This window comes from Lissotriton vulgaris, unplaced genomic scaffold (assembly GCF_964263255.1).
Source record: "Lissotriton vulgaris unplaced genomic scaffold, aLisVul1.2 SCAFFOLD_760, whole genome shotgun sequence".
In the NCBI taxonomy this organism is placed as follows: Eukaryota; Metazoa; Chordata; class Amphibia; order Caudata; family Salamandridae; genus Lissotriton; species Lissotriton vulgaris.
In genome coordinates this window covers 442,972-469,171 of record NW_028242555.1, presented here as the reverse complement: position 1 = coordinate 469,171, position 26,200 = coordinate 442,972, and the positions used below count along the sequence as shown (strand labels likewise).

At 50.6% G+C, this 26,200-nt stretch overlaps 1 protein-coding gene across 1 annotated transcript; it reads right to left on the bottom strand.

Moving 5' to 3' along the window:
* Positions 1 to 19,891: 19,891 nt before the first annotated feature.
* LOC147668915 (uncharacterized) lies at positions 19,892 to 23,259 on the bottom strand. Its single transcript, XM_086948346.1, has one exon. It carries the CDS (start codon positions 22,988 to 22,990, stop codon positions 21,935 to 21,937), a length of 1,056 nt encoding a protein of 351 aa, XP_086804472.1. The 5' UTR covers positions 22,991 to 23,259; the 3' UTR covers positions 19,892 to 21,934.
* Between the last annotated feature and the right edge of the window lie 2,941 nt (positions 23,260 to 26,200).

Below are 26,200 nucleotides of genomic sequence, written 5' to 3'. Positions count from 1 at the left end.
ATATATATATATATATAAATTGCAGCACATATCAACTTGATAAAGTCGAAAAACGGCAAGCACACAGGTATCCGATTTGATGGAATTTTAATTGCAAACCCCCCTCACCCCAGACAGACGCGTTTCGATATCAAAGCTTCGTCAGTGTCAGTTAGTGTTGAAACATGATCGCCATTTTAAACCCCACCATTCATTACTCTATTCATCAACATAGAAGATGGTAAATCATGATGAAAGCGGTGGCCATCTTTGAGTATATGTATCCACATATAATACAATTGTTAAACCTGGCGAATAATAAAGTGTTCAAGTGCAAAATATTAAAAAACATAAAAACAACACACATTTCATCATTTATGTACATACTGTTAGTTTTGTTCCTAAGGAAACGTGACCGGATCCTACATAGTGTTGTTAGGATATCACAGAATTAAAATTTTAAAAGAAAAAAAAAAAAATATATATATATATATATATATATATATATATAGCGAAAAATGTCAATGGTAGGGCTAAATACTTGTGCTTCCAAAAGAAAAAGGCACCAATGTGAGATGTCTAGTCGAGCTTGCCGGTACAACGTCTTAGTTTGAGGCTAACTACGATGCAGGAGAGAGTATAAATAGATAATTATGCAAAAGAAACACACAGGGAGGGGAGAAACGTATAATTTGCACATAATACTATAGAAGGTATATGGGAAGGCGTAAAAGGTCCAGGTTTATACAACAGAAGAAATTTCGCATGGAAGGAGTGTCGAGTTGACAATGTGGTTATCAAAAAGGGCAAACACGATAGCTGAGAAAATGTTAAGAAAAAGGAGTTTCCTCTACAGGTTCTTCAATGTTCACATGTTAGGAAAGTAAAAAAAAAAAAAAACAACGATTTAGCCTTTAGTTTGTAGGGAAAGAAAGGGCATGCAGCCCGGAGGCAATTAGCTTCTGCCCGGTGAAAAGTGTGAACAGCTGAAGTATGAATTAATTGGTATGGAAATGAGTTAATTCGGACCACACAACATAGCCTTTTCATTAAGCCATATAAAAGAGATCAAATGAGCAAGTAACTCTGAATAACTGTATATAGCGTACTGGTGGATGGCCAGCATTTCCCAGTTAGGCTCCTGGCTGGGTACAGGTAATAACAGGCAGGAGTCCTTTATTAGAGTACATCCTAACTCAGAAATATGGGATACCAGAAGCAAGGGAAAGATTGTGTGGACATCGGTGCAAGAAGTCAAAAGAAAAAAAAATGTAATGCTTAAGCGGTATATGAAAGTAATTCCTAAGAGATTATTAGTCACCATTGCTGTGTTTTTGTTCTACTTCAATGAGTGCAGAGCAGTGTTGGGCGATCAAGTACAGTGACCTTTCCAGGGCTACAGACAGAGCTGGCGGCAATAAAGGGGGAATTCAGCATTGCTTTTCAACGGTCAAGTGTGCACTGCTTGAAGATTAAATAATGCCGCAACTAGTCAACAAATGCTAATGTGATTATTGAGTTCTGTAGGAAATAACTTCCCATCTAAAGGGGCAACTTCTTTCTCGTTATAAAGATATACATCCGAACTAGGAAGGAGCATGTATTACACAAAGTGGGGTACTCTGAGAGTATGCCCTGGAGGTCCCTGGAGGGGGCTCAATGCCAAGGAGGGAGCTATACGGTGGTCGGTTAAAAAAAAAAAAAAAGTACGGCCAAATGTTCTACCGAACATATAGGCAATATTTAATACAAAATGTGGTAGGTGTATTAGTAGAATTCCACACCTGTGTGAAGGACCCGAGTGTTTTAATAAGTCACCTAGGGGGATATGACTTTCCAGGGATGGGGCGGGGGGGAACTACTTCACATGTAAAAGAAGGATCTCACCAATTTAGCTAGGATCATGGACACCACTAAAGTTGTATGGTCCGAAAGAATTCCTAGAAGGGGATAGGCTGGTGCGCACTCCCAAAACGGCAGGGAGATGTCAAGGAAGAGGCTGAACAGCCTCATGGCCAAATTTTTAAAGGGGGTAGGTTAAGGTAGCATCAGGCACACCCTGATTAACTTGCAGCAGCCGCACTATTACAGAGCAGATGGTGTGTACCTATCGGACACGGGAACAGATGTCCTTCTACGGAATATGCTAGCAGCATTGAATGCAAGGGGCTGTTGGTAGTTCGTAAGAATGGGGCCGCAGAAATGGCATGGGGGGGCCAATGGAGAGGATTGGCGGGAGATAAGGGAAGGGAGACAAGGAAGGAGACAGAGTGGGCCACCCAATAATAGGGCTGGGCCAGCTTAGTTGTAAATCTAGGGTTAGGAATGTGGTAGGGAGATAGGGAGATAGGGGTATTTAAAGGTGGGCACCGGGCACAAGGCCCTCTTTCTCTGGGGAATTTTGTCAGGAAAAGACCCGCCCACCCACCCGCTGAGGAACAAGATTTCAGGGGGGGCTTGGAGAAGGAGGTGAGATTTGTCGCAGAGGCATAGTGGACTTGCAAGAGGACCTTTGGTTCGGAAGAAGGGACAGCAGGCGGTACGTACAAAGCGATCCAAGAATAGTACAAAAAGCAGGTTGCGAAGCGGGCACAGACCGCAAACGGGCAGTCAGGACCCAGGGGGTCACTGGCAAGCTCCCCGAGCCCTCTGTGTTCAGGTGAACCGGAAGTAAACAATTACACAACAGAGGGCAGAGCCTGAGACATGGAGGAAGTTGGGGTACCGGTTACAGGGGCACCTCGCAGAGATAGGTGGGGGAACAGCCAACCAGGTTTGGCGGGTGCGAAGCACTTCGGCTTGCCCAGGTAACAAGAGGGTACGCACTGGAAGGGAAGAGGCCCCGGGCTGGGATGGGAGCAAACGCTTACCCGGAAGGAAATGTGTGGACACCGGAAGTGAAAGGTCACCCGGTCGGGTGGGAACCGGCTGGTTACCCGGGAGTGAGTGGGCACCGGAAGCGAAAAGGGCCATCCGGTTGGGTTAAAGCAGACGCTTACCCAAGGAGTGCGTGGCAACCGGAGGTAAAAGGTTACCCGGTCGGGCTGGAAGCACAAGCTTGCCCGGAGTGAAAGGAAAGGGTGCGTCCCCAGGTGATGGGTTTACCTTGGCAAAGAAAGCTGCACTGAATGTAGGGCACAGTGCAGAGAGGATGGTGTAAGGGCACAGGCTCGCCAGACAAAAAATAATGGTGTGTAAAGGATCGCTTGTAAGTTGGAAATGCCTAATAAACTGCGGCCTCAATTCTTCCATAAAAAGAAACTTGTGTGGTCTGAATTTATTGCGTTTCGGTTGGTGCGACCATGTGGGGGGTGCCTCTGCTGTGATACAAGTCATACTTTGGCATGAAGTGACGCGGCAGAGGGCTGGAGAAGAGTGTTTTGTGTCCAGTTCAACACATCGCAAAGTGCTCGCAGTGAAATGTAAAGGCCACTCAGGAGCCGCTGGGATCACTGCAAGTTGAGCTCGGTGGCACAAGCCAGAGGGTATCCCCGGGTGGGAATGGAAGGCCTCCGCCCGCCATGGGCCAATCAGTGAAAATCATTGTGGGTGAAGCTCGCGATCCGTGCTCGGATGTCCCCTTACTTCCGCTGCTGGCAGCCTGCCCGTGTCTCTGGGCGTGGCACCCTCCTTGGGTCACCCCGGAGTTGGCAGTGCCCGCTGGACTGGTCTGAACAGATCGGGTGTGGGACGGTTTTTCAGCAGTTCGTGGGCCTCTTTTTATGGCCAGGTGGGCCGGTTTTTACTGTTAATTTCCTTGATATTACCATATTACTATAAGCATTGCATGCAGCAAACTAATCCATGCAGCCGTCCATACCGTGTAAAACAGCTATTCAGGGTGGCTTTAAAACTTTAAAATAGGCTTGATTTGCAAATGTGGGACATTTTTTTAGCTCCCTGGTGACCCAGGCATATTTTTTGTCCCAGTCCGACCCTGCAGTCGACCTTTAATTCTGCTTAATTCAACCTGCCTGTGCCGGGCTACAGTAACTGTGACGTAAGTCAGTGTACCTGTATGTGTAATAATCTCAAGTTAACCATGCTAGATCCTCGCCAGGTAGTCACAAAAGCCAAAGTTGATGGAAAGGTCAGTGCTTAATTTGAGCCTGTGGTTTCCAGTGCTCAGCGCTGTTCCTTAATTATTACCAGTGCTTTTTATGAGCACCAATTTTGGGAACATTAATTTATGGGGCGATTAAGTGGCTTGCCCAGAATCACAGAATGTTGAGCCAACGCTAAGATTCAGACCTGGTTCCCCAGCTCCAAAGTCGGCAGCTGTGGCCATTATGCCACATACTTTCCCAAATTTCGTGGTTAGTAGTTGGTTGTTTTAGGCAGTGCTAACAGGAGAAATGGCCAGGTACAAGCTGCCTACTGATGGGGGCCCCGTACTTGTATTTTAACAAATTAACCACTTGGAAAGGTCACCAGGTGTTGCAAGCTGGAAGATACACCAGCTACATACTAGCTACAACCTCAAAGGTTTCAGGAAATGGCTTCCGAGTGCTCATACAGACTACTGTTTGAAGGGTCTTAATACAAAAGGGGAGGGAGAGAGGTCTAACAAAATTCTGGTCCATCCTCCTTCACATCGCATACCTAAACACAACAAGCATTGGCATAGCCAATAGGACTCGCCTTTGGGACCTTGTAAGTGTTTAGTTATCCAGAACAATATCCGTGGTGCAACAACCTCAAGTGTTGCATGGCTAAACACTTATTAGGTCCCAAAGGCGAGACCTTTTGGCTATGCCAATGCTTGTTCTAATACCCCTCGGTTGCACTACCCGGCTCCGGCCTTGGCAAGGGACGTTAATGCCCCTATTACGTGCCAGTAGTCTTCATTACTCCAAGTCCTTGTCATAGTCCTAGATAAGGGTTGTTTTTATCACTGGGCCGCGGAGGGGTTCAGTATTTCACAGCAGGAAGTATTTGTTTTTAAGTTTATTTTATTGGTAAGGCAGGGAAATCCCGATATGTGATGCGGAAAACCTCTCAATGTAAGGGCTGGGACTAATGCAAGATATACGGTATGACTCCGTTTTGAGAAAGCCGCAGCTCCGTTTTGAGAAGGCCGCAGCTCAGTTTTGAATAGGCTGCAGCTCCGTTTTGAGTAGGCCGCAGCTCAGTTTTGAGAAGGTCGCAGCTCAGTTTTGAGAAGGTCGCAGCTCAGTTTTGAGTAGGCCGCAGCTCAGTTTTGAGTAGGCCGCATCTCCGTTTTGAGAAGGCCGCAGCTCCGTTTTGAGTAGGCCACAGCTCCGTTTTGAGTAGGCCACAGCTCCGTTTTGAGTAGGCCGCAGCTCCGTTTTGAGTAGGCCGCAGCTCCGTTTTGAGTAGGCCGCAGCTCCGTTTTGAGAAGGCCACGACTCAATTTTCTGTATTTTGACAGAATCTTCAACATGTCTGCCTTTGACGCAGAAGTCATCTGTCCTTATTTTTCCAAGAACTGTGACAGTGTCAAGCAGTGCTTTAAATGGGGAAAAAAAGTGCAGGTACTCATTAAAATGAGCTAGAGGCGTGGCAAGTGGGCGGGGTTAGGGGCGGGGCTACGGGAAGAAATGATCATACATAATGACTTCTGTAAGAGTTGCAGCATATATCAAAACACATGAGAAATGTGTTTGTCAACAAAACAGATTACCTCATTACACAAAATGACAACCAAACAGTGATATGCTAACATTTCCTTGTTTTGAGGTATTTGCTGGAGGGGTGGGCAGCAGCGTCACTAGGGTTGGTGTCACCCAGTGCTGTAACTCATGGTGTCACCCGTGCGGTCTGCACCGCCCTAGTGACGCCACTGAGCGCCGGGGCTCTGTTGGGCAGAATACTAATCAAGCTAGTTCCCAAATGAACTCTTTCTCTTTTGATTTACAAGTATTCATGGTCCAGAAACCTACGCCTGTGAAAGTAAACGAATGCGGCATGCAAGTTTCCTTAGGGCAGAAGGTTCTTTCCTTTGCAGCCTCTCCCCTGATCAGGACAGGAATACAGAAAGAGATTAAATAAATATGGAACATAAATTAATTTTCGTTACACCATTGTTTGTGCCAAAGAAATACAATTTACAGGGTTTTAACTTTGTAAATAATCATTGTAATTAGTTGGTCGCACTATTACCTTAATATAAATATAATGTTTATTTTCTGAAAGGAAAGCTCTTTTTAGGTACTTTTAGATCCGTATCAGTAATCCGATTCAATATGTATGAAAATCCTGGCGTTTTCTTTGATCTGCTTTTAAAGCACGTAAGGAGCTGAGAGGGCATCCAAAGAAGTGAGCTGCGAGAGCCTACCTCCCAAGCACGGAGCCATGGCATTGAACGCAGACCGGGTGGGGGTAGGGGCGCTAAAGCACTTTCATCGCTGCACACCAGATTGACAGTGCAGGGTCTGTCTAGAGACCCTGCCCTGTTAATCACAGTGTGACAAGTGCCCACTCAAACCCCTGCAGTTTGGGAACAATGAAATGGGCGCTGCTAATCTTCAGCAGCAACTCTGCAAAAGGGCGGCTACTTCACGCCTCATTTACTTGCAAGCTGCTCGGAAGCACGGGAGGAGATGGCCTTGCCCTGAGGTGCAGGAGATGCATAACCTGAGCCTGCCGTCATGGTACTGGTACCCTCCTGGTCTACAGAAAAAGTGCCGGTACTGACAGCACAAATATTCGGAAGTGCCGGTACTCAGTACCGGTGAGTACCGGCCCATTTAAAGCACTGGCAATAGGTGAGCATTAGAGAGTAGTAGAGAGTATTAGCGGACACAGAGCCACACACACACAGAGCCACACACACTAACACACACAGAGCCACACACACTAACACACAGAGCCACACACACTAATACACACAAAGCCACACACACTAACACAGACAGAGCCACACACTGACAGAGCCACACACTGACAGAGCCACACACACACAGAGCCACACACACTAACACACAGAGCCACACACACTAACACACACAAAGCCACACACACTAGCACAGACAGAGCCACACACAGACAGAGCCACACACAGACACAAAGCCACACACAGACAAAGCCACACACAGACAAAGCCACATACACACACAGACAAAGCCACACACACACACACACACACACACACACAGAGCCACACACAGACACAGACAGAGCCACACACACACACAGAGCCACACACACACACAGAGCCACACACACAGAGCTACACACACACAGAGCCACACACACACAGACAGAGCTCTCTGCCCAGTAACGCCTTAGGGAACAGAGGCACGAAAAACCGAATCACAAGCAGGGCACAGAGGCACAAGCAGGGAACAGAGGCACAAGCAGGGCACAGAGGCAAAAACCGGATCACAAGCAGGGCACAGAGGCACAACAAGCAACGAGGGGGCAGGGGCAGGAGAGCAAGCACAAGCAACGAGGGGGCAGCAAGCACAAGCAACGAGGGGCAGGGCGGCACAGAGGCACAAACACCGGATCACAAGCAGGGCGGCACAGAGGCACAAAAACCGGATCACAAGCAGGGCACAGAGGCACAACAAGCAACGAGGGGCAGGGGGGTACAGAGGCACAAAACCGGATCACAAAGGCACGAAAACCGGATCACAAGGAGGGCAAAGAGGCACAACAAGCAACGAGGGGGCAGGGGCAGGAGAGCAAGCACAAGCAACGAGGGGACAGCAAGCACAAGCATGAGGGGGCGGGGGGCACAGAGGCACAAAAACCGGATCACAAGCAGGGCACAGAGGCACAAAAACCAGATCACAAACAGGGCACAGAGGCACAACAAGCAACGAGGGGGCAGGGGCAGGAGAGCAAGCACAAGCAACGAGGGGGCGGGGGGCACAAAAACCGGATCACAAGCAGGGCTGCACAGAGGCACAAAAAACGGATCACAAGCAGGGCACAGAGGCACAACAAGCAACGAGGGGGCAGGGGCAGGAGAGCAAGCACAAGCAACGAGGGGGCAGCAAGCACAAGCAACGAGGGGGCAGGGGGCACAGAGGCACAAAAATCGTATCACAAGCAGGGCAGGGCACAGAGGCACAACAAGCATCGAGGGGGCAGGGGCAGGAGAGCAAGCACAAGCAACGAGGGGGCACAGAGGCACAAAAACCGGATCACAAGCAGGGCTGCACAGAGGCACAAAGACCGGATCACAAGCAGGGCACAGAGGCACAACAAGCAACGAGGGGGCAGGGGCAGGAGAGCAAGCACAAGCAACGAGGGGGCAGGGGGGCACAGAGGCACAAAAACTGGATCACAAGCAGGGCACAGAGGCACAACAAGCAACGAGGGGGCAGGGGCAGGAGAGCAAGCATAAGCAACAAGGGGGAAGCAAGCACAAACAACGAGGGGGCAGGGGGGCACAGAGGCACAAAAACCGGATCACAAGCAGGGCAGGGGACAGAGGCACAACAAGCAAAGAGGGGGCAGGGGCAGGGGCAGGAGAGGAAGAACAAGCAACGAGGGGGCAGCAAGCACAAGCAACGAGGGGGCAGGACAGCAAGCACGAGCAACAAGGGCGGGGAGGACAGCAAGCACGAGCAACAAGGGCGGGGAGGACAGCAAGCACAAGCAACGAGGGGGGCAGGACAGCAAGCACAAGCAACGAGGGGGGCAGGACAGCAAGCACGAGCAACGGGGGGCAGGGGAGCAAGCACAAGAAATGAGGGGGCAGGACAGAAAGCACAAGCAACGAGGGGAAAGGACAGAAAGCACGAGCAACAACGGGTGTAGGATAGCAAGCACAAGCAACGAGGGGGCAGGACAGCAAGCACAAGCAACGAGGGGGCAGGACAGCAAGCACAAGCAACTAGGGGGGCAGGACAGCAAGCACAAGCAACAGTGGCAGGGGAACAAGCAACGAGGGGGCAGGACAGCAAGCACAAGCAACGAGGGGGGCAGGACAGCAAGCACAAGCAACAAGGGGGGGCACGACAGCAAGCACGAGCAACAAGGGGGCAGGACAGCAAGCACAAGCAACGAGGGGGGGCAGGACAGCAAGCACAAGCAACGGGGGCAGGGGAGCAAGCAACGAGGGGGCAGGACAGCAAGCACAAGCAACAGGGGAGGACAGCAAGCACAAGCAACGAGGGGGCAGGACAGCAAGCACAAGCAACGAGGGGGGGCAGGACAGCAAGCACGAGCAACGAGGGGGGGCAGGACAGCAAGCACGAGCAACGAGGGGGCAGGACAGCAAGCACAAGCAACAAGGGGGGCAGGACAGCAAGCACAAGCAACGATGGGGGCAGGACAGTAAGCACAAGCAACAAGGGGGGCAGGACAGCAAACACGAGCAACGAGGGGCAGGACAGCAAGCCCGAGCAATGAGGGTGGCAGGACAGCAAGCCCGAGCAATGAGGGGGGCAGGACAGCAAGCACAAGCAACGAGGGGGGGCAGGACAGCAAGCACAAGCAACGAGGGGGGCAAGAGAGCAAGCACGAGCAACGAGGGGGCAGGACAGCAAGCACAAGCAACGAGGGGGCAAGACAGCAAGCACAAGCAATGAGGGGGGCAGGACAGCAAGCACGAGCAACGAGGGGGGGCAGGACCGCAAGCACGAGGGGGCAGGAACGTAAGGGGAGGCAGGACAGCAAGCATAAGCAACGGGGGCAGGGGAGCAAGCACAAGCAACGAGGGGGGAGGACAGCAAACACAAGCAACGAGGGGGCAAGACAGCAAGCACAAGCAACAGGGGGGGCAGGACAGCAAGCACGAGCAACGAGGGGGGGAGGACAGCAAGCACAAGCAATGAGGGGGCAAGACAGCAAGCACAAGCAACAAGGGGGGCAGGACAGCAAGCACGAGCAACGAGGGGGGCAGGACAGCAAGCACGAGCAACAAGGGGGCAGGACAGCAAGGGGGGCGGGACAGCGAGCACAAGCAACGGGGGGCAGGGGAGCAAGCACAAGCAACGAGGGGGGAGGACAGCAAGCACGAGCAACGGGGCAGGGGAGCAAGCACAAGCAACGAGAGGGGGCAGGACAGCAAGCACGAGCAACGAGGGGTCAGGACAGCAAGGGGGGGCAGGAAAGCAAGCACGAGCAACGGGGGCAGGGGAGCAAGCACAAGCAACGAGGGGGAGGACAGCAAGCACGAACAACGAGGGGGGCAGGACAGCAAGAACAAGCAACGGGGGCAGGGGAGCAAGCACAAGCAACGAGGGGGCCGGACAGCAAGCACAAGCAACGAGGTGGGGGCAGGACAGCAAGCACGAGCAACGAGGGGGGGCAGGACAGTAAGCACGACCAACGAGGGGGGGCAGGACAGTAAGCACGACCAACGAGGGGGCAGGACAGCAGGGGGGTAGGACAGCGAGCACAAGCAACGGGGGCAGGGGAGCAAGCAAGAGCAATGATGGGGGAGGACAGCAAGCATGAGCAATGAGGGGGGGTGCAGGACAGCAAGCACGAGCAACGGGGGGCAGGGAAGCAAGCACAATCAACGAGGGGGCAGGGGGGCACAGAGGCACAAAAACCGGATCACAAGCAGGGCAGGGGACAGAGGTACAACAAGCAACGAGGGGGCAGGGGAAGGAGAGCAAGCACAAGCTACGAGGGGGCAGGGGGTCACAGAGGCACAAAAACCGGATCACAAGCAGGGCAGGGGACAGAGGCACAACAAGCAAAGAGGGGGCAGGGGCAGGGGCAGGAGAGGAAGCACAAGCAACGAGGGGGCAGGACAGCAAGCACGAGCAACAAGGGCGGGGAGGACAGCAAGCACGAGCAACAAGGGGGGCTAGAACAGCAAGCACAAGCAACAAGGGGGGGCAGGACAGCAAGCACAAGCAACGAGGAGGGGCAGGACAGCAAGCACGAGCAACAGGGGCAGGGGAGCAAGCACAAGCAATGAGGGGGCAGGACAGAAAGCACAAGCAACGAGGGGGGAGGACAGAAAGCACGAGCTACGAGGGGTGTAGGATAGCAAGCACAAGCAACGAGGGGGCAGGACAGCAAGCACAAGCAACGAAGGGGGGGCAGGACAGCAACCACAAGCAACGAGGGGGGCAGGACAGCAACCACAAGCAACGGGGAAGGGGAGCAAGCAACGAGGGGGCAGGACAGCAAGCACAAGAACAAGGGGGCAGGACAGCAAGCACAAGCAACAAGGGGGCACGACAGCAAGCACAAGCAACTAGGGGGGGGTCGGGAAAGCAAGCACAAGCAACTGGGGCAGGGGAGCAAGCAACGAGGGGGCAGGACAGCAAGCACAAGCAACAGGGGAGGACAGCAAGCACAAGCAACGAGGGGGGCAGGACAGCAAGCACAAGCAACGAGAGGGGGCAGGACAGCAAGCACGAGCAACGAGAGGGGGCAGGACAGCAAGCACGAGCAACGAAGGGGGGCAGGACAGCAAGCATGAGCAACGAGGGGGCAGGACAGCAAGCACAAGCAACAATGGGGGCAGAACAGTAAGCACAAGCAACAAGGGGGGCAGGACAGCAAACACGAGCAGCGAGGGGGCAGGACAGCAAGCACGAGCAATGAGGGTGGCAGGACAGCAAGCACGAGCAAAGAGGGGGGGCAGGACAGCAAGCACAAGAAACGAGGGGGGGCAGGACAGCAAGCACAAGCAACGGGGGCAGGACAGCAAACACAAGCAACGAGGGGGGCAGGACAGCAAGCACTAGCAACGAGGGGGGCAAGAGAGCGAGCACGAGCAATGAGGGGGCAGGACAGCAAGCACAAGTAACGAGGGGTCAAGACAGCAAGCACAAGCAATGAGGGGGCAGGACAGCAAGCACGAGCAACGAGGGGGGCAGGACAGCAAGCACGAGCAACGAGGGGGGGCAGGACAGCAAGCACGAGCAACGACGAGCAACGAGGGGGGGCAGGACAGCAAGCACGAGCAACGAGTGGGCAGGAACGTAAGGGGAGGCAGGACAGCGAGCACAAGCAACGGGGCAGGGGAGCAAGCACAAGCAACGAGGGGGGAGGACAGCAAACAAGCAACGAGGGGGCAAGACAGAAAGCACAAGCAACAGGGGGGCAGGACAGCAAGCACGAGCAACGAGGGGGGAGGACAGCAAGCACAAGCAACGAGGGGGCAAGACAGCAAGCACAAGCAACAAGGGGGGCAGGACAGCAAGCACGAGCAACGGGGGCAGGACAGCAAGCACGAGCAACGAGGGGGCAGGACAGCAAGGGGGGGCAGGACAGCGAGCACAAGCAACGGGGGCAGGGGAGCAAGCACAAGCAATGAGGGGGGAGGACAGCAAGCACGAGCAACGAGGGGGTGCAGGAAAGCAAGCACGAGCAACGGGGGCAGGGGCGCAAGCACAAGCAACGAGAGGGGGCTGAACAGCAAGCACGAGTAACGAGGGGTCAGGACAGCAAGGGGGGGGCAGGACAGCGAGCACAAGCAACGGGGGGAGGGGAGCAAGCACAAGCAACGAGGGGGGAGGACAGCAAGCACGAGCAACGAGGAGGGGCAGGACAGCAAGAACAAGCAACGGGGGCAGGGGAGCAAGCACAAGCAATAAGGGGGCGGGACAGCAAGCACAAGCAACGAGGGGGGCAGGACAGCAAGCACAAGCAACGAGGTGGGGGCAGGACAGCAAGCACAAGCAACGAGGGGGGGCAGGACAGTAAGCATGACCAACGAGGGGGCAGGACAGCAAGGGGGGTAGGACAGCGAGCACAAGCAACGGGGGGCAGGGGAGCAAGCACAAGCAATGATGGGGGAGGACAGCAAGCACGAGCAATGAGAGGGGTGCAGGACAGCAAGCACAAGCAACGGGGGGAGGACAGCAAGCACAAGCAACGAAGGGGGCAGGACAGCAAGCACGAGCAATGAGGGGGCAGGACAGCAAGGGGGCAGGACAGCAAGCACGAGTAACGAGGGGTCAGGACAGCAATGGGGGGCAGGACAGCGAGCACAAGCAACGGGGGCAGGGGAGCAAGCACAAGCAATGAGGGGGGAGGACAGCAAGCACGAGCAATGAGGGGGGAGGACAGCAAGCACGAGCAACGAGGGGGGCAGGACAGCAAGCACGAGCAACGAGGGGGGCAGGACAGCAAGAACAAGCAACGGGGGCAGGGGAGCAAGCACAAGCAACGAGGGGGCGGGACAGCAAGCACAAGCAACGAGGGGGGCAGGACAGCAAGCACGAGCAATGAGGGGGGGCAGGACAGCAAGCACAAGAAACGAGGGGGGCAGGACAGCAAGCACAAGCAACGGGGGGCAGGACAGCAAGCACAAGCAACGAGGGGGGCAGGACAGCAAGCACAAGCAACGAGGGGGGCAGGACAGCGAGCACAAGCAACGAGGGGGGCAGGACAGCGAGCACAAGCAACGAGGGGCAGGGGAGCAAGCACAAGCAATGATGGGGGAGGACAGCAAGCACGAGCAACGAGGGGGGTGCAGGACAGCAAGCACGAGCAACGGGGGTCAGGGGAGCAAGCACAAGCAACGAGGGGGGCAGGACAGCAAGCACGAGCAATGAGGGGTCATCAGGACAGCAAGGGGGGCAGGACAGCGAGCACAAGAAACGGGGGGTAGGGGAGCAAGCACAAGCAACAAGGGGGAGGACAGCAAGCACAAGCAACGAGGGGGGGGCAGGACAGCAAGCACAAGGAACGGGGGGCATGGGAGCAAGCACAAGCAACAAGGGCGCAGGACAGCAAGCACAAGCAACGAGGGGGGACAGGACAGCAAGCACAAGCAACAAGGGGGGGCAGGGGAGCAAGCACGAGCTACAAGGGGGCAGGACAGCAAGCACTCACCAGAGGACTCGGCAGCTTCTCCACTTCTTCCGGCGGCGGTCGGGCAGAAATGGCGTCACAAAAGCTGCAGCATTTTCGCATTTGGAGGCGTGGTTTTTGCAGTTGAGTGACGGATGATGTCACGGCGAGAAAGAACGCAAAAAAAACGCCCCCGAATCCGAAAAGGATGGGGCTTGAATGGAGTGACGCCACTCCCCTCCAATGGCTGGCCTCTTTTTAGGAAGCCAGCCAATGGAGAAGAGGGGCAGGTTCAAGCCCAACTCAAGAAAACATTAATTCTCTGACCGAGACTGCGCAAGCGCAGCCTACAGTCCTTGACCTAAAAAGCTTCTAGTTTTCCTTCCAAGTTTAATTAAAGTACTTATCCCTTGGGCGAGGACTAATTTATCAGCAGAGAGCTAGTCCAAGGTGGCTTGCCGAAGGTCCCTCCATCAGCCATGCAGGCACCTGGGGTAGAGTGGAAATCCATTAATGCAAGTCCAACTTAAACACAAGGATTTTGCCTTAGGAAACGTGGCCTCTCCACTGTGGCTATCCACGCAATTCTGAGAATTTATGCCATGATATTTAAGCATGTCCATAACGAGGTATATGCAAGAAAGAAATGTTTACCTTGGGTAGAACAAATTACATTTGGCTGCTGAGTTACTCTTCCAGAAGAGTCTTAGGGTGGTTGGTCCAGTGTAGAAAGGGTCTGATTACTTGCTATCTATCATTTCATTAAAGTTTGTGCTGATATCACAATGCAACAAACAGTATGTTAGATGTAAGTGGCCAATGGAAACCTCCAATGCCCTCAAACAGGTGTCGAATTCGAACTACAAAGAGCCAAGCCGGTGCCAATTCAAAATGTACTACCGGTCAAAGACAGACTTCGGTCCTCTGAAGACACTCTGCTAACTGCTAACCCTAGAATGGGGCACACAACTGCTTGTTTATATTGGTTTGAGGTGTATTTATTCTTGACCTAGTTGTCTGCCTTTTGGCCAGTGAATATAAGCTGTGCTTCATGAGAAGCACAAAACAATATTGCATTCTACCACTCAGAGTTTTCATACATTGAACAAGACTTCGAACAAGGATTCCAAATTAGGGATGAAGTCTGGACAATTCTAGCCACACTTCAAAGTGGGTTGTGTGTTTCTAACAAACGACCTGGCAATCTTTGACCCCTGACCCTCCTGGTAGGTCGCTCCCCCTCCACGCAGCTCCGACTGTGTGCTCCTGCTGCCGCTGCCACTGCCGCTGGTAAGTGTCCTCTGTCATTTTTGCTTCTGTCCCACTGTCACCTCCTCTTGTGCCTCGTTTTCTGCTCTGTGCCACTCATTTCCCCCCCCTTGTGCCCCATTTTGCCTTCTGTACCACTGTTTCCCCCTCTTTGTGTTTCGTTTTCTGCTCTGTGCCACTCGTATCCCCCCCCTTGTGCCTCATTTTGCCTTCTGTACCACTGTTTCCCCCTCTTCGTGCCTCGTTTTCTGCTCTGTGCCACTCGTTTCCCCCCCCCTTGTACCCCATTTTGCTTTCTGTACCACTGTTTCCCCGACGCTGTGCCCCCTGCGGCCCCGCCCCCTGCCCACTTGCTGCTCCCGCCTCCCAGCTGCTCCTCCCTCCCACCTCCCCATATATGCTGGATGCTGAACAGCCGTGCAGCGGACGCGCGCAGCCGCGCCTAAGGCCAGCCCGTCTGCGCCTGTCCGCGCATGGACCGTGCACAGTGCCAGAACCCCTGGACTCCACGAACGCCACGACACCAGACTCCACTACGACACCAGCACCCTCCACGCACTCAACGCCGGCCGAAACCACACCTGCTTCCAGGCCACCAGAGACACGCATGGTCATGAACTCCATCCACTCAGGATCTCCGTCAGACCCGTGCCCACACCACGTATTCAACAAAGCAGACGCAGCCATCGCACCCCAACTACGGAAGGTCATCAACATCTCCTTGGAAACAGCGACATTCCCGGAAAACTGGAAGCACGCCGAAATCAGCGCCCTCCTCAAGAAACCCAAGGCGGACCCCAAGGACCTCAAGATCTTCCGTCCCATCTCCCTGCTCACGTTCCCGGCAAAGGTCATCGAGAAAATCGTCAACATGCAATTGGCCCACCACCTGGAAGACAACAACATCTTGGACCCGTCCCAGTCCGAATTCAGACAAAACCTCATCACCGCCACAGAAGACATCAGGCGCCAACTAGACAACGGCAAAACATCAGCCCTCATCCTCCTGGACCTGTCAGCTGCCTTTGACACGGTCTGCCATCGCACTCTAAAGACACGCCTCCTAGAAGCCGGAATCCAGGAGACGGCCCTTGACTGGACCACGTCCTTCCTCTCCGGCAGTACCCAGAGCGTCCGCCTCCCACCCTTCCGATCCGAAGCCACCAACATAATCTGGGGCGTCCCCCAGGGCTCATCTCTCAGCCCGACGCTGTTCAACGTCTACAAGGCCCCCCTCACACAAGTGGCCCGCATTCACAACCTCAACATCATCTACTACGCTGACGAGACCCAGCTCATCCTCTCTCTTACCAAGGACTCACACACCGCCAAAACCAACCTCCACGAGGGAATGAAGGCCGTCGCCGACTGGATGAGGAGCAGCTGTCTGAAGCTGAACTCGGACAAGACAGAGGTTCTCATCCTCTGACCCACCCCCTCAGTCTGGGATGACTCCTGGTGGCCGACCACACTGGGAACAGCGCCACCACCCACTGACCATGCATGCAACCTAGGATTCATCCTCGACTCCTCCCTCTCCATGTCTAAGCAGGTCAACGCCATCTCCTCCTCCTGCTACAACACCCCCTGCATGCTCCGCAGGATCTACCAGTGGATCCCGACTGAAACAAGAAGAACGGTGACACAGGCCCTCGTCAGCACAAGACTGGACTACGGCAACGCATTCTATGCAGGAATCCCAGCCAAACACCTACGACGACTACAATGCATCCAAAACGCCTCCGCCCGACTGATCGTCAACGTACCCCGCCGCAGCCACATCACCCCCCACCTGAGAGACCTACACTGGCTCCCAGTCGACAAGAGGATCACCTTCAAACTCCTCACCCATGCACACATAGCACTCCACAACACCGGACCAGCCTACCTGAACAGGAGACTCAGCTTCTACACCTCCACCCGCCAGCTCCGCTCCGCCAGCCTCGCCCTCGCTGCTGTCCATCGCATCCAACGAACGACTTCCGGCGGCAGATCCTTCTCCTACCTCGCCGCCAAGACCTGTAACGCCCTCCCTAACCACATACGGCAGACCCAAGACCTACTCACCTTCAGAAGACACCTAAAGACCTGGCTCTTCAAGCAGTAGCAGCACCCCCCCCCCCCATAGTGCCTTGAGACCCTCACGGGTAAGTAGCGCGCTTTACAAGTACTCTGATTGATTGATTGATTGATCCTTGGTCTTGTTTGGGTGGGGAGCAGTCCAGTAAACTGACTATGCAGCAAACTCCTCATTCGGCCATCCCTAAAAGTGGAGTGCTGGTGTCCTGCTCAAGTACTTCACAGCTCACTCACACTAGCCCTTGGTTACATGCTAACCAAATTCAGGTTCGATTTCAAGATTTATTGCAGCCATAGATAAAGACAAGCATTTACAATGCAATAGGTCTCGCATTATTAAAGTTTGAGCTATTGGCATTGTAAATGACAATGCCTTTTATTCATTTGCATCGGTGTGTAAAAAAGCACTTTGTACTTATAGTCCATGCTTATGAGAAGCAAGGCTGGCAGTCTCTTTTACTGCCAGCCTTGCTCATCGTAAGCAAGGACTATACGTTCAAAGAGCGTGTTTATGCACCTATTGCAGGTTTTAAAAACACATGAATAAAAGGCATTGTCATTTACAATGCCTATAGCTCAAACTTTACTAATGCGAGACCTATTGCATTGTACATGCTTGTTTTTAAAGTCACTAGTAACATGGTCACTTTAGTGAATGCTTTTTACTGAAAATTTTAATGCAACAATAATGCAGCCACATTTAGGTCGCTGCATATATTTTCTAATACGTTCATGGAATATGCTTTCATTAAAACATTTTTTTAATGTAACCATCACACCAACATGCAAGTTAGACCTATTGGCTTTGAGAATGCTTGTTGGTGATGCCACACTTGGCCTCTATTTTGCTCATTGACCCTTGGCTGCTTTCCCTCTCTCCCTTCACAGCCAATCCCCTCTCCCACCAGCATGCAGCTAAATGATGTGTCCAATGCCAATCACGGTCTGCATCCACAAAAGCACAGCAGCATCGCCCCTTCACATGGGGTAGATGGTACATATGGAAGAAGAAAAAGTACTTGCTCTGTGTCTGGCCAGGAGACAGACATTAAGCAATGCCATGATACATCTGGCAGCCCACTAACACACTTAACATAACAACAATGTTGAGTGGCACACTTACACATTAAACAGCCTTTAACATGGGGAGCAGTTCAAGATGTTGAGCAACCAACTAATACAGTGAGCATCTGCTAACACATAGAGCAGCCCGCCGACATGTTGAGCAGTCCAATAACCTGTCGTTAGAAAGCCTTCAATACATTGAGCAGTCCACCAACAGACAACCAACACGTTAAAGTCAACTATCACATTAAGCACCCAAGTACCACATGAGTAACCTGAAAGTATGTGTAGAACCTTAGTCCTCGGAGATTCACCATAACATGTTGTCCACCACCCTCATGACAGCAAAAAAACAAATTAAGCAGTACTGATATGAATGGACGAATAAGGAAAACCAAAATTGCAATGACTGATGTTGATTTAAATTTAATTTCAGACGCTGGTAGTTACTGAGGCCGCATTCAATCCCATTATGCTTTGGCCGATAGACCATTCCAGGCACAGATTAGCCAAGCCCCACGCTAATTAACATCTACATGGCCTCCCTTGCCGCCATCGTGAGACAGCACGGACTCAGCATAATATCCTATGCCGACGACACCCAGCTCATCCTCTCCCTCACCAAGGACCCCGTCACCACTAGACTCAACTTCCAGGAAGGAATGAAGGATGTCGCATCCTGGATGAGCAGCAGCTGCCTGAAGCTCAATTCATAGAAAACAGAGGTCCTCGGACCCTCCCCCTCTGCATGGGACAACACCTAGTGGCCCACCGCCCTCAGCAGCCCGCCCACCACCACAGACCACACACAAAAACTGGGCATCTTACTCGACTCCTCCCTCTCCATGACCCGACAGATCAAAGCTGTTACCTCCAGCTGCTTCAACACCCTCCTTATCCTCCGAAAGACCTTCAAATGGATCCCCCCCCGAATCAAGGAATACCGTCACCCACGCACTCATAACCAGCAGGCTGGACTACGGATATGCCATCTACGCTGGGATCAACAAGTCTCTGCTCCACAAACTCCAGACCAATCAGAACACCGCAGCCAGACGCATCCCCCGACACAAACACATAACCAAACACCTGCGTAACCTCCACTGGCTCCCCGCTGAGAAGAGAGTTACTTTCAAGATACTCACCCACGCCTACAAGTGCCTCCACAACACAAGATCCCAATACTTTGACATGAGAATCTCTTTCCACGCATCCACGTCCGCTCAGCCGCCCTCGCTGAAAGCCTGCGTATCCGCAGAGCCAGAACATGTGGAAAAGCCTTCTCCTACATTGAAGCAAAGACCTGGAACGAGCTCCCGATCGACATCGGAAGCGACCCCCTCCCTTAACATTTTCAAGAGGATACTCAAAACCTGGGTCTTCGACTGAACAGAGCTGCTTAGCCCCCCCAGCGCCTTGAGACCCTCACGGGCGATTAGCACGCTCACAATTCCCCTTATTGATTGATGAGCAATATGCAAACTAGTCTTGGTAATGTTCCTATGAGAACAGTCTACCCTAAAAAGCTATGCTACGTACCCTAAGCAAGGGAACCCAAGTAACCCCAATATTCCCGTCAGCAGCCTTGTGTTGCTAACAGTACACTAATAATAATAGGATGCCAGTGACCCTGCTAATGCTAGTAGTATGTTGGAATAGTTGGTCATGGTATGCTAAAAACAGCAACAACATTGATTTTCGGTTTATTTACCTATTCTCTCACACATACATCCATGACAGAATTTGCTGTATGTCGAGTCAACAGTTAACATGATAGGATAAGAAATAAACAGATATATGCAAATGTAGAAGACCAACATGGCAATATCAAAACATTTTATTAAACCAATCAATAACAAATTTTTATTTACAAAAAAACAACGCATTGAACTCAGGCACCCATGAGCCCTGCTGTAGGTAACATTATCTGTGCACTTCAGTACGTTGTCAGCATAAGGCAACTGGTGGGTCAGGTTTGAGAACATTCACATTCAAAAGCCATATACAGAGCCAGGAAGTTCATAGCTATACCTGTCCTCATGCTACTAATTTCTTTAATCGATCCAGAGTTTGCCAAGCAAGGTTTTCGTTACTAATGTAGATTACTATTTTAACCTCCATAGTAGCTCAGAAGAACTTGTTGCAGGTACGGGGTGCGTACTTAAACACTACAAGACTGCAAGTGTGACCTCACGTAAAGGTGAACTCTAGTGCCATGGCACTTGGGGTGTGGAATAGACTCCTTCCTAACATTTAATATTAAAACTGGGCATAGAAATAACTTCACAATAGTACCCACAGGATCTCCACCAAATCTATAAGATTCCGTTTAAGTAAGAGTTGTAAGTGAACACAGCTAACAGCCAGGCAGTACATTAGGGGAGCTAAGCAGTGCAATCTGATGCAGTAGAGTGTAGGTGATCCTTTAATTGAGCATGCATTATTTAGGTACGAGGTTCCATTTGTCCTGTGCTCAGATAAGAGTTAAAAATAGTCCGAATGCCTCCTAGGCTGTAAGGTACAAGGAAACATCACTGCGATCTAATTTAATTTTTGTGTGCTGAAACCGAAATGTGGATATGTAAAGAACACTATCAAATAAAACAAATGCTACCTACAAGGTACTTCGCAACTGCTTAGTATGGCGTCCAATTTTTAAATGAGATATTTGATGTAAAATGTTCCTAAGACCAAAACTTCATCCAAAACATCAATACTACAACTGCTGAAAACAAAATAAGCTGCCACCGTTATAGGCTGAACAGTTATTCTGAAACATTTTACAACTGAAAATAGACTCCAGTGTAAGGACCAACAGTTTCCAACATTGCATAATAATCATTTGACACGGCAACACAACGCAGTTGCCAACTTACATGCTTTCAATCTCACACTAAAATTAGTTCCATGCCAAAGACTGCAGATAAAAGCTAAACTTTGTAACTTAACCTACTGTATCATATTCGCCCAGTGCCAGAGAAACTGCGCAGAACACAGTGGACGTGGGAGTGCAGGGCAGCATGACAACAAATGTGTGCACATTATCAAAAGATTATTTTTATTCAGCGTAGAAAGAAAGTGTCTTCTATGAAGTTGTTGTGAGGCCACATTATTTGCATATTGATTGGCTGAAGCATCCTTGAAAATCTGTATCTTCATAAGCATAGATTATCTCAAGGACTATGCAAGGCTTATTTCTAGGTCCCATGTAGCCTTTCACTAGACACGTTTTCTGTCACTGTAATTTGTTTTAACAGGAACCCTTCTGTTTGTCATCTGCAGCCGGAGCCCAGACTGAAAGAAAACTATCAGCAGCAATCTGCACTCTTCTAGATGTACTTCAAAAGAAATGCAAGTTTAAGTAACAAAAGTCAATGCGCTACAGGATATGAAATATAAGATATGTAAAAATGGGAATAAAGAATAAAGAAAAATATCTTCCTTAATGTTAACATTTTAGCTCGACCAGTCAAGTCCTTAGCTATAAACTTGGTCAAAATAGTCGAGTGGTATGTTCTTTATAGCTTTACTTTCTAACAAACTTACACGAAGGGCTTTTTTCAGCAAGTCTTCAGCTTTTTGTTGACAGAAAGGTATATTTTCCTGATTTTTGCCATATACCTGTAGGTCTGCTAAACATATCTCCATAAAGGACAACAGAACCAAAAAAATCAATCTTTAAACTATGATGAAAACGACGTTTAAATTGACTTAAAACACAATCCAGGCACGTTATATAATCTGGAAAATGCTGCTGGCATTTGATATCTCTGTGGAGGTGGTTTTCAGCTGTGCACTGAAGGAAAACAGTGTAAACCCAGGATTAGATTGAAAAGCAACCCCCATCCAAAAGAAAGGCGTCTTAGTACCATTTTTCATTCTGGATAATGGATTCTGCCTCCTCCCAGCACATATATTTATCCTTTGGGTGCCTTAAGCTGTGAGAACTTGCACTGCAAAAGCATTCTGTGTTTTCACAAGCTTCAACATGATGCAGGAGGCAGTCTCGACCCACCCATAATGCGGAGGTACCTGGAAGGTGAAATGCAAACACAGGGTTGTTCCACACCCACGGGTCGTGGGTTTGAGGGAAGGGCTTCTTTTCCAGGACACAGTTGGAACGGGAGATCTGCCAGGTGAACTGCTCAGTCATAGACTCTGGCGCCCACATGAGGTTGCCATCCCGAGAGAAAGGACCCTCCGGGTCCACTGTGGGCAGGTGGTCGAAGTCGTTGCAGCCCGGGCTGTGGATGAGGATCCAGTGCACGATCTCGAGGCTGTAGGCCTCGGTGCCCAGCACCCTCAGCACCGGCTTCTCGCCCTCGCAGTGCTGCTCCCTGTACATTTGCAGTAGCATCTTTATCCGGAAGGAGAACTGGAAGTTCCCATAGGGGGATTCTTCTCTCACCGCCGGGGAGTTGGCCAACATATCCTTCACTTCCTCGCCCTCCTCAGGACCGAGATGCTCCCACGTTAGTTCATACCATTCTGTGGCAGTCTCTGCGAATTCCCAGGCGCGTTTCGTCTTGGCGCTATCCACGTCCTCCTGCCAGAGGTGCACCCCCCAGCAGGAGACGCGCAGGCTCCTGCGCTCCCCCTTCAGCAGGAACACCCGCTCGCAGCCCCGGAAGCTCTCCTCGGCCAGGATGCTCATGAAGGCGTCGCACACGGTGACATGCCGCAGGTGGATCACCGGGAAGCGCTTGGGCTCCAGGTTCTCATAGACTTCCAGCACGTCCGGATAGCGCGCCCTAGCATTGTGCATGGTGTGCAGCATGGCCGGGGTCTTCCCCTCTCTGGCCGAATATTTTTCCAAAGCTTCTTGTACTTCATCAATTCGGAGGAGTTTCCCTTCATAGAAAAAAGATTCACTGAGCCACTGAGGGTAGAGGGCATCTGTCTGCTCTATGCGATTCATTGTGGTGGTCGCCGGCCCTCTCTTCCCTCTGCTGGAACCAGCTTCAGGGGCCTGGCCCAGGCAGATTTGCCTCTCTGCTTCCTTCCCTTTATCACTCTGCCTGGCGGTCTCGCTCTCTCTCTGTTTCCACTCCTCGTCTGCTCTTTTCTATTCTTTCCTCTCCTCCTCGCCTCTTGTCTCTCCTCCTCTTCTTTCCTCTCCTCCTCTTCTCTTCTTCCCTCGCTTCTTCTCACTCCAGCCGCTCTCGGTCCCTCCACCACCGGCCTTGCTCTCGCCGACCTCCGACACTTCCGCTCTCGCGCCTCCACTGGTTAAAGAGTGGCGTCACGCGGCCGGACGCTGGTGAGAGTGACGTCACGCAGCCGCAGGGGCGGGACTGCGCAGTGTCTCGCTTGCACAGCCAGGAAGCGACAGGCTACACATTTGGCCAGGGAGGAGGTGCGCGTAATGTGCCTGCTCCGGGGCGGGACTACCACGTAATACCGCGGATGAGCCAATAAGAAGCGAAAGGAAATGAGCAGACGAAGTAAGTAGTGGACGACTTGTGCGTGCGTTACGCACGCGCGGTCTACAACTGATACATAAAAGACGACAACTGGCTGAGATTACTTTTTAACTGTTATTATGGCGTCAACAGCCAAGTAAGGTGGACCCTCCCTGATAGCGAGATAAAGTATCCCCGGTCCTGTCCATGCATGACTGGAGAGACTCGGCACTGTTCCTATTCTTAGAATTCTGATCTTGTTGTCCCTGTTTTATACTTGGCTAACTAAGACTAGAAATTGTAGAATTGTTAATTAATAAACAGGACTGGCCTTACTTTTAACGCATGGAACTGGTAGACCTGCAGGCTATGAGCAAGTTGATCATTAAGTAGAGTGATTAAGGGGCATATGTATGAAAATCCGTTTTTGCGATTCTCAAAGAGCGATTTTTTGAGAATTGCAAAACGGGATGTATTTAAAAATTCACAATTGTTTTGCGATATCTAAGTATTCCTTAATTGCGATTAACAAATTGCGAAATCGCAATTAAGGAATACCTTCCCATTCATTCCTGTGAGCCAGGAGGCCCATATGAATGAATGTGAAGTCATTCTCAACTTGCGTTTCGCAATTTGAGAATCGCAAATTGAGAATAATTTCAAGGGTGTCATAATGACACCCTGATGTACCACTGAAATGTGCATGTGTACGCATATGGAGCACATACATGCCCTAAGGGCATGTATGTTCGCCACATGACACCTAGAAAAATGCCAAAAAGTGAATTTTTTTAAAGAAATCGCAAATTACCACCAACTTGAAGTTGGTGGTAATTTGCGGTTTCTTAAGGAGAAATCTCACAACTTGGGTGCTTGTTACATAGCATTTAACAAATCGCAATTTGTGATTCCTTAAAGGCTTACACAAAATTAAGGAAACGCAAAATTTGCGATTCCTTAATATTGCGATGCAATTTTGCTCATACATCACGTTTTGCTCATTTTTAGTCGCAAACGCTGTTTTTTGGCGATTCGCAGCGTTTGTGACAAAAAATTTGTTTCATACATATGCCCCCAGATCTTGAGAACCAAAAACCAGGAAATTTTGTAAAAATTGAAGATGGACTACAGACTGGATGTGTTCATGCCTCCGGGTTTGACTCTGGGTCTCAGGGATATTCCCGGCACCTTGGAATAAAGAAGTTGCTCTCGACATACATGCAAATAGACTTGATTCTGGAGGGAGTCTACCAATTTTTGAAGCCAAAAGTGACTTTATTTTAACTGTCTCCTGCCTTAACCTCCTCTTCTTCAATAGATGTCAGTAAGGAAAATACATTTCCCTGATTTTTTCCCCCAAAATATCCCACTTCCTCCTGTTCTAAAATGTTTGCATGAATGTCTCAAGATCACCCATGTGTCTACACATTAACTCTACTAGATGATTCCTAATCCTATCAAATGAATCAATGTCGTCAGGAACATTATTGTGCGGTTGTGGGTGTTTGTAGCGTGTGGGATTTGTTCTCTTTTGCATCACTCTATGTCTATGCTTCATTGCTGTTTTGTTGTGTAAATTTTTCCATATTTACCGACCTTATTGGAATCATTGTTCTCAACGTCCTAACACACGATCAACTTGGATGCAGAGCTTTTCAACAGCATTCCACTTGTAGCTGTTGTTGATAGCCACTGGAGGCTTGCAGTCCTTCTTCCTCGCTATGGGCTTCTTTGTGAATTTACTTTATCTATTCCTTTCTGAATAAACTTGCTGCTTGGATCTCAGAGTGGCACATCTAATCTACTTACTCTTCTCAACATGTTGGCGACAGGCTATTTGCATCAGCAAGGGCAGTTTTGATAGAGCAGAGTCTGACAGGCTATTTGCATCAGCAAGGGCAGTTTTGATAGAGCAGAGTCTATCGACAGTATTAAAGGCATAGGAGATTTTGCAGAAATGTTTATGTTGAAAGCTTTGTGCAGATTTATCTTTAACAACGCTACAGCCATTATTGTCTGCTTCTTAGATTGGCAAACATTTTGGGCAGTTCATCTCAGCTAACATCAGAATAACTGTACGCACTCTGAAGCAATGCGTGTGCTCAACTGACACTGTCAATCTCCTGTTGCACATATGTGAAAAAACATTTAGGAAACATATGTTTCCTAAATGTTTTTTCACATATGTTATGTAGACCCTAATTTAGAAAACGTCATTAGGGGGTACCCCTTTTTAATACAAATTAATCTCCTGTTGCCCACCAGCAACAGCCTTTCACAGGATTCTCTTCAGGACAGCATTGTAACGTGCCCACAGTGTGTGAGCAGTCATCAGTTGGAGTGACTAGGTGACGTTACAAGGCATGCAATTACATCGCATGCAGTTGCAACACAAACGTTTACTCCGACTTTCTGTCGGGGGGCACTGGAAGTTGGAATAGATAGTTCCGACAACCTTTTCATATTTGGAGAATGGCCTGTTTTAAAAGTTGATCTTGATAACAGTGGTGTTGAATACATTCTTCAATCCTTTCTTGAGATGTTTGCCAACTGAGTAGTTAATGTGAAAGTTTTCGAGCATTACATCAAGCTTCAGACTCAAGTGTAACCTGTTGCTCATATGGGACGCCCTAAACCGTTAAGTGTACATTATTTATTTTATTTTCAAAGGTTTTATATAGCGCTGCTGGACCCAAGAGTATCAGAGCGCTTTACATGGAATGTGG